The 13,217-nt window shown below is 49.3% G+C and overlaps 2 protein-coding genes across 5 annotated transcripts in view; one reads left to right on the top strand and one right to left on the bottom strand.

Moving 5' to 3' along the window:
- Window positions 1-12,057: 12,057 nt before the first annotated feature.
- Window positions 12,058-13,153, bottom strand: LOC107402858 (uncharacterized). The gene is made up of 2 exons (XM_016008539.3): window positions 12,523-13,153; window positions 12,058-12,422 (listed from the first exon to the last, which is right to left on the bottom strand). Exons 1-2 carry the CDS (start codon window positions 13,016-13,018, stop codon window positions 12,199-12,201), a joined length of 720 nt encoding a protein of 239 aa, XP_015864025.1. The 5' UTR covers window positions 13,019-13,153; the 3' UTR covers window positions 12,058-12,198.
- The window catches only part of Usp36 (ubiquitin specific peptidase 36), a 30,683-nt gene continuing 30,032 nt past the window's right edge, over window positions 12,567-13,217 (top strand). For 2 of the 4 annotated variants that reach the window (XM_076543843.1, XM_076543839.1), the window contains exon 1: window positions 12,577-12,713. The gene's annotated coding sequence lies outside the window, so the exon portion shown is untranslated. Of the gene's footprint in view, window positions 12,714-13,217 lie in introns of all 4 variants that reach the window. The other 2 variants (XM_042283196.2, XM_076543846.1) reach the window with 2 other exon arrangements.

Raw genomic sequence — 13,217 nt, 5'->3', positions numbered from 1 at the left:
TCTGGCTTTTGAGGCCGAGGCAGGAGAATCATGAATTTGAGGTAAGTTGGACTACATAGCTAGACTATCTGGCAAACTCACCTCTGAGCCTGCAGAAAGATGGAGTGTGGTTGTGGGGACAGGGGTACTTCTACAGGCATCGTCTAGAAATAAAACTGACGGCCAAATTCTGTGTGTAGTCCATCACTGTGTCTCGTTTCACCCCTTTTAAGGGGAGCCACAGGAAAGCCAGGCACAGTGTTCCAAAAGTGCTGTCCCAGGCGAGTGTTGTGGGACTTTTCTGGGCCAACGTGAACAAATGTTTATTCACTCTGGATAGAAAACAGTGACAAACCAGAGAAATGGTCTCCCCAAATCCACCGTGACAGAGGCTGGGGGTGTGGCTTGCCTTGCCCAGCATGTATGAAGCCTCTGATCGTATCTGCAGCACTGAATGCCCTGTCTGTAGTGGTACATGACTGTAATCCTGGTATTCAGGAGGCAGAGGCATGGAGATGAGGATTTCAAAGCCATCCTCAGCTACACAGTGAGCTCCAGGCTAGCTTGGGCTATGCAAGACTGTCTCAAAACAGCAACAACAAAAGCCCAGCACTCTCCCTTGATGAACCCAAGAGCTTTGGCGTTATTTACTGGGGCATGGGTGGCTTAAAGGCAGCTGCATCACCAGAAGGGGTGCCCCACCGTGGCTGATGCCACACCACTAGAAACCCCTGCTCAGCCTGAAGGCAGCACCACCCCGATTCTTCTCTCCCAGCTATCGCTTACTTCTGACATAACCCGGGGAGGGAGGGCCCTTGTGAATCTTGTGACTGAGGCTTCTGAGCCTCCTTCTAGTTCCAGGAGGGAACATGTCAGCTCAGAGGAAGTAGCTGTACAGAGTCAGTGGGATACTCCTAATGCCCCAGCGGTGAGTTCTTAAATACAGCCCCACCCTTACAAAACCCTGGCAGGCAATAAAGCTTCCGGGAAATGCTGTGTCCAGTCTTTCCAGAGCTCTGGAGGCAGAAGCAGGTGGATCTCTGAGCTCCAGGCCAGCCTCATCTGTGTAGTGAGTTCCAGGTGAGCCAAGACTATACAGTGAGATCCTGTCTCAAAAACAGAAAACAAACAAAACAAACCCAGAGTCAGAGAGTGGCTCAGTGGTTGAAAGGGCTTGCTGTGTAACCATAAGGACATGAGTTCAACTCCCAGCACTCATTAACAAACCGGATGGAGTCGTGTGTGGACCTGTGACCCCAGTACTGTGCAGGGAAGGGACAGGATGCTCTCTGTGACTTGCCAGCTGCCAGGTTAGCCAAAAAAAATGCTAGCTCCAGATTCAGGGGGAGACCCTGCCTCAAAGAAAGCTAGAGATGGCTCAGTGGTTAAGTGCACTGGCTGCTCTTCCAGAGGACCTGGGTTCAATTTCCAGCACCCACATGGTGGCTCATGACCATCTGTAATTCCAGTTCCAGGGGGTTGGACACCTTCTTCTGGTCTCCATGGACACCTGCATGCACACGGCATACACTTACACAGACACACACACATAAGTAAAATAAATAATAAAAAATAAAATACTTGGCCGGGCGGTGGTGGCTCATGCCTTTAATCCCAGCACTCGGGAGGCAGAGACAGGCGGATCTCTGAGTTTGAGGCCAGCCTGGTCTCCAAAGCGAGTTCCAGGAAAGGCACAAAGCTACATAGAGAAACCCTGTCTCAAAAAACCAAAAAAAAAAAAAAAATCAGTAAAAAAAAAAAATACTTTTTAAAGAAAGAAGGGAGAGATGGATAGAGGAGACCTGATGCTCTCCTTTGGTCTTTGCATGTGTACAGGTGTGAGCGCCCACACACACATGTACGCACACACACTACACTCACATACAAGACATCCAAATCAGTTTGAAAATCATGAATCATGAGTCATCTTGTGTGGGAGCCCATAACTGACTCAGTTTCCCAGTTTGAATCTGAAGTCTATTCTGAGTCAATAAAGTTCAAGCTTGCTTGTTTCAGGGCTGTGAGAAAGTCCTGATTAGCCCACAGGAAGGAACACACTATCTAGCTAAACGCAGGCTGCTGACGCCAGCCGGAGGCACATCGAGATAGAAAATGAAACTGTCTGCTCCTTGACTCAAGGACAGGATAGAGAGTGGCTGAATGCCTGGGCTGTGCATTGTTCTATCTCTGTCCTTCAAGAGTGTACATAAGCTGGCTGTGACGTGAACTCAGGACTGTCCAGCACTGAGTGGCAGTTCTCTCGACGCTGTTCTGTCTCCTTCATTGTCTCTACAATCCGCACACCTCCAGCCAGCTACCTGGTTGACTTGTCGGCTGGCTCCGACAATCTTGCATATACATTTGTTTTGTTTTGTTTTTTGTTTTGTTTTGGTAGGAAGGGGGATTTAAGATAGGGTTTCTCTGTGTAACAACCTTGGCTGTCCTGGAACTCATTTGTAGACCAGGCTAGCCTCGAACTCACAGAGATCTGCCTGCCTCTGCCTCCCAAGTGCTAGGATTAAAGGCGTGCGCCACCACTGCACAGCTTTGGGTAGACATTGTGAAGGATTCAGGAGAACCTCAAGCAAGCTTAGGGACCCACCTGCTTTACCTGTTCTGTGCCAGATGGCCTTCTCCTGGAGTTCTGGAAAGTGCTCACCACTCCTGTCCTGGACCTGGGCCTCTTTTGGGCCCTCCCTCTGAAATCTTCTTTCTGTTCTCACTCCTGGTCCTTGCTCGTCTCATTCTTGGCTCAGGTTCTCATGGTAAGTGTCACACTGGAAGAAGGTCAGGCTGAAGTATGGATGTCACCTGTAGGTCTCATTATGAACACCGAATCATTCCATGTTACTGGAATACAGTTTGGTCCTGTGGGGAGGATGTAGGAGTGACCAATCACGGAATGTGGAAAACAAGAAGTGTTCTGCATATGCCTTGGGTGGGGTCATTGGGAAGGGGTGTGGCTTAGTGCTGTGGGTGGGGTCATTGGGAAGGGGTGTGACCTCTGGACAGTGGGAAGGCTGTGTGTCAAAGTCCTGGGAACTTCTGAGGAAGGGAAGAGGCTCCTGAGCTCAGGGTTGGGGTCCTCTCAGGAAGCTTCCCATAGCACCTGTATGTCCTACTGAGGATGAATATTGGGGTGCAGGGGAAAGGTATATAAGGGCAAAAGAGCACAGGGCTTGGCACAGGACCGTAACCCTTGCTACTTGGGAGGCTGAGACAGGAGGATAGAAAATTCAAAACCAGCCTGTGCAACTTAGCAAGACCCTGTCTCTAAGAGTAAAACAGAAAGGTGAGGTCGCAGCTGCTTGGGAGGTGGGCATCAGTGATGGGAAGGGCTGTGGAGTGTGTGAGGGCCCAAAGGTTGTGAAGGTGTGAGAGGGCATGAGTGTGGAAGGTGTGTGCTCAGAGTGGGAAGAAACGAGTGCATGGGACATGTGGCTGTGAACACTGTGTGGATGTGTGTGGTGTGTGTTACGGAAGTATGGCAGGGAGTGTGCATGTGTAGGTCTGGGCAGCGGCAATCCTGGACCAACATACTCATGGAGAGAGTGGATCCTGCCCAGCTTCATTCAGGGGAAGGATCCTGCCAGCCTGGGCACAAGCTGGCCAGGGCCCCAGGGCAGTTCCAAGGGACAGATGTAAGGACCTAGGATCCCAGCAGTTTCCTGTTTTAAAAATGGCAACTTGGAGTCTCATTAAGCCCTGGGGTGGACTGATGTATCCCAAAGAGAAAGGGAGCCCTAATGACTGAAGCTAGGATTCCTAACCACACTGTGGGAAGAGCATTAAATAAATATACATTGTTAGCACAAAACAAAACGGAATAACTTTGTCCTGGCTGTGTAGAAGAGTCCCACAGCAGTCGCTGAATTTGCTGAGGTCCTCAGGGACCCCGTTCTGGCCTCTGTCTGTCTTGCTGAGATCCTCGGGGGCCCTGTCCTGGCCTCTGCCTGCCTTGCTGAGAAATAAATATCATTTAGGAAAGTCAGTTTCCTGCGTTTTTTAAATTGTTGTCACAAGATTGCCGATTATCTGAATGAGGTATTCACTTCAGGAACCAGTAAGTGGCAGCGCCATAAATGTTTTCCCCAAGTGGCTAGGCCCAGGAGTAGGGGCTTTTACTTGCCTTAGTCGGGCTTCTGGAACAACACCAATAGACAACAACCACCTTGATCCCTGGTCCTGTCTGCATGGGTAAGGATGGCATGGACCACTGTTGTCCCTGAGGACTGTGCAAACAAAGTGATGGGTCTATGTCAGAGGCCAGTGGCCAAGGCTGTCAGTACACGTCACGCCCTCTGGGCGGCAAACACCATCTGAATGGGCCTGGGCTTGAGTGGCACTCAGATGGAGCAGAAGCTCAAGAGAGGTGAGTTCCACCCTCAGCATAGAGCAGTCTGTGCCTGGGTCACTCGGTCTGCGAATGACAACCTCGGGGCATCGGAAGGTCAAATAATGCCTCTGCTTACTGGAAAAGTCCGTTGCCATGGCAACTCAGGGGCAGGGTGCCCCCTTAGCTTGCTGGGGCTTCAGGGGGCCTACAACTAAGCTGGCAGAGTTAATGCGATTTAGAATCTCTGTCTAATGTGCAGAGACACCAGCGGTGTTCATGATGGGGGAGAGGGGTGTCTCAGTTACTTTTCTACTGCCCTGAAGACACATCACAATCAAGGCAACTTACAGAAGGATTTAATTTGGGAACCTGTGGTTCCAGAGGGTTGGAGTCCATTACCACGTATGGCAGTAGTCAAGCAAGCGTAGTGTTGGAGCCATGGCTGAGAGCTTGCATCTGATCCACAAGCAGGAAGCACAGAGAGAGCTCACTGGGAATGGCATGGGCGAGCACTCAGCTGTGACGGCCAGAGGCTGACACCAGGGTGTCTTCCTCAGTTGCTTCTCTGCCTTGTATTTGAGACCAGGGATCTCTCTGAACCTGGAACTTGCATTTCACTTAGACTGGCTGACATCAGAGAGCCCCGGATATGCCTGCTCCCCACCCGCCACCGTGCTGGGGTACAGATGTGCACCACCACACCCATTCTGTGGGTGCTTGGAGAGCTGCCATCAGGTCCTCATGCTTACCCAGCAGGCACTCTGCCCACTGAACCATTGCCCCAATTCCGGTCTTGACATCTGGAGACATCTTCCAACAACCACAGGCCCTGAAGTTGGGGCAGAACTGAATCTGTTTTGCTCTGACCTCCAAGGCAGGGAGCCGACCAAGTAGATTTGAGCAACATTACAGTTCTAGCAACACATCTTTTTCCCAAGGTAAAATCTAATTCCATTAATTTGGAGTATAGCTTTAAAACAACAAAGGTGGCTCACATCTTTAATCCCAGCACGCAGAGGCAGGCAGATTTTGTGAGTTCAAGGTCAGCGTGGTCTGTAGATTGAGAAAAACAAGAAAGCTTTCCTTCCTTTTCAGCATCTCTCTGGGTTTCTCTTTTAGGATTCTGAGATCATTCAGTTGTCTCATCTAAAGCATCTTGCTTTGCGTTTTGTCTCTTCCAAAACATCTGTCCACAGTGAGCCTGCAACACACTAGTTCCAGAGATACCATGGTTTCTGGCTCTTGGGAGTCACGGTAGGGACAGAGAAATCCACAGAATATTCCAAAAGAATGACAGGGAAGGAGGAAATCCAGGGAGACTTAGAAGTGGGCAATGCCTAAGCCAAGAGTTGAGAGGCAGGCGGGAAAGGAATTCCTGGCCAAAGACTAGTTTGAGCCTGAAGCAGAGACGTCTGATTGGGGGTGCAGATGGAGAATTTGGATTTGTCTGTGAAGAATCTAGAATTGCAAGTGTCTTGGGGCTGAAGTCAACTTGAAAGGCAGGAGGTAGCTGAGCAGCTTGCTCAGCTTCTCAGTCAGCACCAGGGTTCAGGAGCAGTTTGAGTCAGGGGAGCTATGCATACATTCAAGGGGAAGCTATGAATGTTATTATTTTAGAACAGGGTTCATGTAGACCAGGCTGACCTTGGATTAGTTAATGTAGCTGAGGAAGACCCTGAACTCCTGATCCTCCTGTCTCTGCCTCTTGAGTGTTGGGATTAAGTTATCTGCTACCACCACACCCAGCTTAAAAATGATTCTATTTGGCACTTGAGCAATGTCTTGGCTATTCCACTAATACTGATGAAGATTGTGAGGAATTTTTCTTTTGTTTTGGGGTTTTTTGTTTGTTTGTTTGTTTTATATTTCAAGACAAGGTTTCTCTGTGTAACAGCCTTGGCTGTCCTGGGATTCTTTCTGTAGACTAGGCTGGCCTTGAACTAACAGAGATCTTCCTGCCTCTGTCTTCCAGAATGCTGGGATTAAAGGTGTGCACCACCACTGCACAGTGGGACTTTTCTTTTGTAAAAGATAGTTTTTTTTTTGTTTTTTTTTTTTTTTGGTTTTTCGAGACAGGGTTTCTCTGCGTAGTTTTGCGCCTTTCCTGGAGCTCACTTGGTAGCCCAGGCTGGCCTCGAACTCACAGAGATCCGCCTGCCTCTGCCCCCCGAGTGCTGGGATTAAAGGCGTGCGCCACCACCGCCCGGCAAAAGATAGTTATTTTTATTTCGTGTGTGTGTGTGTGTGTGTGTGTGTGTGTGTGTGTGTGTGTGTGTGTGTTTTGCCTGTATGTATGCCTGTGGACCAGTGTGCAAGCATGATGCCTGCAGAGGCCAGAAGAGGGCGTCAGATGCTCTGGAACTGGAGTTACAGTTGTTAGCTGCCATGTGGTGGTGCTGGGAATTGAACCTAGGTCTTCTGCAAGAGCCACCTCTCTAGTCCAGGCAAGATCTCCTTCTTCTTCTTCTTCTTCTTCTTCTTCTTCTTCTTCTTCTTCTTCTTCTTCTTCTTCTTCTTCTTCTTCTTCTTCTTTTTTAAGATCTCCTTCTTCAACAACTGAATGGGAGGAGTGTGTTTTGAGAAATATTTGAATGGTAAAATTAACAAACTTAATAGGTTAGTTTTTGAGACAGGATCTTCTATATCCTGAGGCTAGTCACAAAATTTTACCAAAACAAGGCGAGTTGGTCCTTCAGGTTCCTGCTTCACAGAGGAGACTGCCAGATATTCTACAAGACACAGGGAGAAGGGACTAAAAAACTCTAGGCCTATAGGCTGAAGATGGATGCCCCAATGTTGCAGAGGAACTTTGGGTGACTGTCCAGGCAGCTAGCTGTCTCTGTCATTCTAGATTTTTGGAAGTTGCTTACAATGCACTTCCTGTTTACTTAGGTAAATATTATATCCTTTTGGGGTCTTTGATGTAGTTGAAGACTAGTTATAATTGTAATTTTTCTTGGTTATAAATAATAAAAGATAAATTAGATATAAAAACTTAGACTCACAAATATAGGATAAAGAGAATATTTTCTTTAATTTTGCCAAATACAAATAGACTAGATATTGTAACTGTAATTCCTGCTTGATAACTGTTCTATTATATGTAATTTTACTATGTTAAAGTTAAAACCTTCCTTTTTGATTAGATAGAAAAGGAGAAGTGCTGTGGGACATCTTTCTGTATGCTGTGAATGTGCTGTTCCCATTGGCTAATAAATAAAGCTGTTTTGGCTTATGGCAGGGCAGCTTAGAGGCAGGTGGGGAATCCAAGCGGAGATATGGAGAGAAGAAAGAAGAGGAGGGAGAGATGCCTAGCCACTGCCCAAGGAGCAGCAAGATGCCAGCAGACCGGCAATGCCATAGCCACGTGGCAAAACAGATGAATAGAAATGGGTTAATTTAAGATGAAAGAGCTAGCTAGGAAGAAGCCTGAGCCACAGGCCATACAGTTTGTAAATAACATTAAGCCTCTGAATGATTATTTTATAAGTGGCTGCAGGACCATGGGGTCTGGGCAGGACCAAAGAAACATACCATTACACTGTCATTAAGTGCAACCCTGAACTTCTGATCCTTTTGGGATTACAAGTGTACACCACCACACCCCATTTATGAGGTGCTAGGAATCAAACCCAAGACTTCACGCATGCTAGGCAAGCACTTACCAACTGCACTATCCCACAACAGGCTGGTGGTTTACCTGAGGGGGGGAGCCCAAGACATAGGCCAGCAGTTGCTATAGGGTAATAGCTGTACAGTCTCAAGTAAAATAACCAGAATATCTCTGTGATCAGAGATACAGAGCCTGGTCATGTTCTCTCTGAAGAACACCAGAGATGCCAGCTGGGGAGCAGTGGCCAACCAGAAACTGGCCATGGCAGGGAATTGGCACCACCTCAATTGGAAGGACAGAGAATGGAGGTGGGTGGTGTCAGTGTCTCAGGAGAACTCTCACAGGTAGAGAGGGCCACTGCCAGACCACAGGAGGGAGAGGGAGGACAAGGGTAGTCCCGCCTCACCCACTGAAGACAGCTGGAGGAGACTGGAGTCTGAGTGTTGCCCCACCAGTTTAAATGGGCAAACAGGGTAGAAGAATGGCCTCTTCTGAGAAGGTGGAGATGTGTCCATTTCAGGACATGAGGAGTTTGAGGTGCCCAGGGGAGCATTCAAGGGGAGAAACCCAGCAGTTGGAAGTTACTGGACCAATTTCAGAGATGAGGTGGGGTGGGAAGGGCAGAACTACCTAAACAGCTTCCAACCGCAGGCCATCAAGTGTGGTGCTTCCCCACTGGGCCATCTCACCAGCCCTGGAGCTGGGGTCTTGAATGTGCTGTCTTCTCATTTGTAAAATGGGAACAACAGTATGGTTTTTATTTGTTTTTGTTTTTGTTTGTTTGTTTCTTTTGAGACAGGGTTTCTCTGTAGCTTTGGAGCCTGTCCTGGACTAGCTCTGTAGACCAGGCTGGCCTTGAACTCACTGAGACCTGCCTCTGCCTCCTGAGTGCTGGGATTACAGGTGTGCACCACCACTGCCCGGCTTTTTTTTTTTTTTTTTTTCCCCGAGACAGGGTTTCTCTGTGTAGTTTTGGTGCCTGTCCTGGATCTCACTTTGTAGACCAGGTTGGCCTTGAACTCGCAGAGATCCGCCTGGCTCTGCCACCCAAGTGCTGGGATTACAGGTGTGCACCACCACCGCCAGGCGGACAGTATGTTTTTTATGGGTTGCCCTGGGTATTTAACTGTGGCCAGCTTGGTATTTGCTACTTATTATAAGTTCAGCAGTTATAAGTGTTGGTGTTTGTGTGTATGGGGTGAATGTGGAAGCCAGAAAACCAACTCAGGTGTTATTCCTCCAAAATGCCACTTAAAGGGAAAAAAAAAAAAAAAAAGACAAGGTCTCCCACTGGCCTGAACCTGCCAAGTAGTTAAGCCAGCTGGCCAGGCAGCCACAAGATCTACCTGTCTTTGCCATCAAACACTGGGATTACTGTTAGGGGTAGACGGGCCATCTGTTTTAACTTATTTTAATCCTGAATCAGCAGTAAAGTAGCTCCCCTATGTACCGTTAGCTGTCTGTCCACACCATTCTTGCGGGACGGTAGGACAAGAGCTCGGAGAACGGAGGGAGTCCCCACATACTGTCTCATTACAAGTGCACGCTGCACCTGTAGGAGAAACCCAACCAGAATTGATGGTGTAAACCATTTCCTAACGATTTGCCTAGGATACACGACATCACACACAGTAGGATTTAGCTAAGGGAGTGCTGCCTCTAAAATACCCAAAGATAAGTAGTGTGCTAATTAGGCCTGTTAAGAAATAAGCAAAACTTACTGGGCGGCGGCGGCGGCAGCAGCAGCGCACACCTTTAATCCCGGCACTCCGGAGGCAAAGGCAGGCGGATCTTTGTGGGTTCAAGGCCAGCCTGGTCTCCAAAGCGAGTTCCAGGAAAGGCGGTGCAAAGCTACACAGAGAAACTCTGTCTCAAAAAACAAAACAAAACAAAAAAAAAAAAAAAAAAAAGGAATAGGCAAAACTTACTGGGTGGTGGTGGTGGTGCATGCCTTTGAGCCCAGCACTTAGGAGGCAGAGGCAGGTGGATCTCTGTGAGTTGAGTTTGAGGCCAGCCTGGTCTACAGAGATAGTTCCAGGACAGCCAGGGCTACATAGACAAAGAAACCCTGTCTCAAACCACAATCCCACCCCACCACAACCCCCAAAAAAGAAACAAAGAAGCAAAACTTGCAACACTAGGATGTAAATGTTCACCAGGACTGACCAGCCATTAGGCTCACCCCCAAAGAACATGCCTATCAGGAAGTTTAGCGGGCCTGTGCAGGGCCATAACTACCTCTAAGCCCGGGTCTGCCATTAAGTCCCATATGCTCTTATCAGGAAAAGCATAATTCTGCCAGTGGGCAAGATGACCCTGGGTAACAACTATTCAAAGGCAACACTGATGTACTCAAGACATAATTCTGACGACATCTTTGCTGTGTAGATCTCCCCTCTGCCCAAGTGGTCAGACTAGAGTTTCCCATCTCTATTTAATTTGTTGAAAATGTAATGGAGTCTGGACCTGAAAGAGATTTAAGGGTGACCGTGCATGCAAAATGCACAGGCCTAACATGTATGTAAGTTAATAAAACCTCCTATTCGAGGCTGGCTTTCACTTTGAGCATTAGCCATATCTGGTTGCAGATAAAGAGCTTTTCCTTTACTGATCTCTAAGTGTTCATAATAATTTCTCATATCATTTCTACAACTCTACTGTGCCAGGGTTTTTTGTTTGTTTGTTTGTTTGTTTTTGGTGGGTTCCGGGGATTGAATTCATCACCTGCCAACTGAACTATTGACTCTGTCTCTAGGTCAGTGGTTCTTAACCTGTGGGTTGTGTTGGGGGTCATATTAGATATTCTGCATCTCAGATATTTACATTATGATTCGTAACAGTAGCAAAATTACTGTTGTGAAGTAGCAACAAAAGTAACTTTATCCCTGGCGGTGGTGGGGCACGCCTTTAATCCCAGCACTTGGGAGGCAGAGCCAGGCAGATTTTATGGTTGGGCCTCACCACAGCATGAGCAACTGTATTAAGGGGTTGCAGCATGGAAGACTAAGAACTACTGGTCTAGGTGATCCCCTGCCTACTCCCCCTCCACACACACACAGAGATGAGAAATCAAGCCCTAGGTAAGAGAAATATCTAGAGTAATAGGCTACTTAGGGCAAAGTCAGGATGAAAACCTAGATCTCATCCAGGTGTCAGCTCCTGCACAGGAAGCATGGTGAAACAGTGATCTGGCGAGGGCTCGAGGGCTCGCATCAGGCTGGGGAGAGTAGCAATACATTGTATCCAGGCTGGAATAGTGGGTTTATAGGGGCAGCTCCAGCCAGGGGAGGAAGAGTGGTCAGAGGACAAAGAAATCAGCCTAAATAAAGGGAGGATTCTGGGACTGGAGAGATGCTCAACAGTTAGTAGTCCATACTTCTCTCACAGAGTACCAGAGTTTGGTTCCCAGCAACTCAGAGTTGCCTGTAATTCCAGCACTAAAAGGGGATAGGACACTTCTGGCCTCCATAGGCACCTACACTCACATAGAAATATCTATCTTAAAATAATAAAAGTAAATCTTTAATAAATTAAGAAAAAGCCGGTGGAGCACACACCTTTAATCCCAGCACTCGGGAGGCAGAGGCAGGGAGATCTCTGTGAGCTCGAGGCCAGCCTGGGCTACAGATAGAGATCTAGGACAGCCAGGGCTACACAGAGACACCCTGTCTCGAAAAGCAAAAACAAAAACAAATTAAGAGAGCGTTTCTTTTTTTCTTTACCGTTAATGTGTGTGTTCATCTGTGAGCATATGACATGTGTGTGCAGGTGCCCTTAGAGGTCAAAAAGTCCTGCGGAGTCGGTGTTACAGGAGGTTTTGAGCCAGTGTGTAGGCGCTAGGAAGTCATGGGCAAGAACAAGCCCTCTTAACCTCTCTAGCTCTAAAGGGGGCATTTTAATAGCTAGACATAGGCATAGGCTAACAGGATTTCCCACGTGGTCCCGGGCAACATTTTCCATGATCCTCCAATCTCAGCCACTAAAGAGGGTGCAGTGACTTTTGCTTTATTTATCTACAGACAGAATATCCTTATCCCAAGGACGACTTTTAAATTCTCATCATCCCCACAGCCACTCCTCAGAATTGCAGTAACTGCATTCTTGTGCCACCACGCCTGGTTCAGGCCGTGATGGATGGAACCCGGGGCCTCATCCCAAGCCCCGCTTGCTGGTCTTTTTCAAAAGGACACCAGCAGCCAAGAAATTAACAAATGGTGAAATCTTCAAAGACTCGGTCCCAGGATGGCCAGGCTTGCACTCTCTACCGGCGTCACTGCAGAGCCTTCAGACCTGTGCGTAGCCGGCACCCAGCTTCCAACCATTCACGGCCCAGCCCAGGCCTGCGCAATCGCAGGGTCAGGCACGCAGGCGGAAGTGACGCCACCTCACCTACTCCGCGGGAACCGCGCCAGGCTGCAGCCGAGTCCATGGACTCCAGGGTGCTTCCGGAGCTTTTAGCGCTGCGCGCTTGCGTCATCGCGTAGACTGGCAGGGCTGCGGGACGGAGGGGTGACGTGTGAGTCGCGAATAGCAGAGGAGGGCGGGTCCAGGGCGAGGATTAGGAGTTAGCCCCGCCTCTTAAAGGAAAACGTACCTCTCCTCTCGGCCTCGGGGCGCACGCTGCAGTGTGGCTCCTTTAAAGGTCGTGGTGACACGTGTGTGAGGCTCCGGAGGCCCGGATGGTGCGCGTGCGGCCCCGGCCCGGAGCGGACGCTAGAGCTGCGCCGGCCTTCCGCGGGCCGCCGAGAGGCCTGTGAGGTTGAGGTCGAGCACGGCGGAGCGCAGGTGAATCTGCCAGGCTTGGGACGAGGCAGGGCGGGAGGTGTGCGCGTCCACCCGCGGGGCTTGGGGACTTCAGAGAAGGCTGACAGGTGCGTGGCCGGCGAGGGCGCCCGGGACCGCGAGGAGGACGGACTAGGGACGTGAGGAACTGGGCTTCCCGGGGAGGACAGGGGACGCGAGCGGCATAGGGAACGCGGAGGAGGGATGGGGTGTGAGGAGCGTGGAGGAACAAGGGATGCCGGAGACCGCGGAAGGGACAGGTGATGCGAGGGGCGCCTGCGAACCCTAGCGTGACCTGGCAATTGCATCAGTCGCTGTGCATCCCGGGGTTCTTCCGGAACTTGGGGTCGCAGGGATCTGAGTGACCCCCAGGTTGCACTCTCGGAACGGCTTGTTCCTTAGGAGGTTCGCGGCGCTGCAAACCTCCGGGTGGTCAGGCAGAACTGAAGTCCAGCTTGTAGTCTAGGGCGGTTACAGATCCTTAACGCGGATCCACACCGAATTGTA

This window comes from Peromyscus maniculatus, chromosome 8 (genome assembly GCF_049852395.1).
Source record: "Peromyscus maniculatus bairdii isolate BWxNUB_F1_BW_parent chromosome 8, HU_Pman_BW_mat_3.1, whole genome shotgun sequence".
Classification (NCBI taxonomy): Eukaryota; Metazoa; Chordata; class Mammalia; order Rodentia; family Cricetidae; genus Peromyscus; species Peromyscus maniculatus.
Note: the sequence above shows the minus strand (reverse complement) of the source record. Positions and strands in the feature narration are given on the sequence as shown.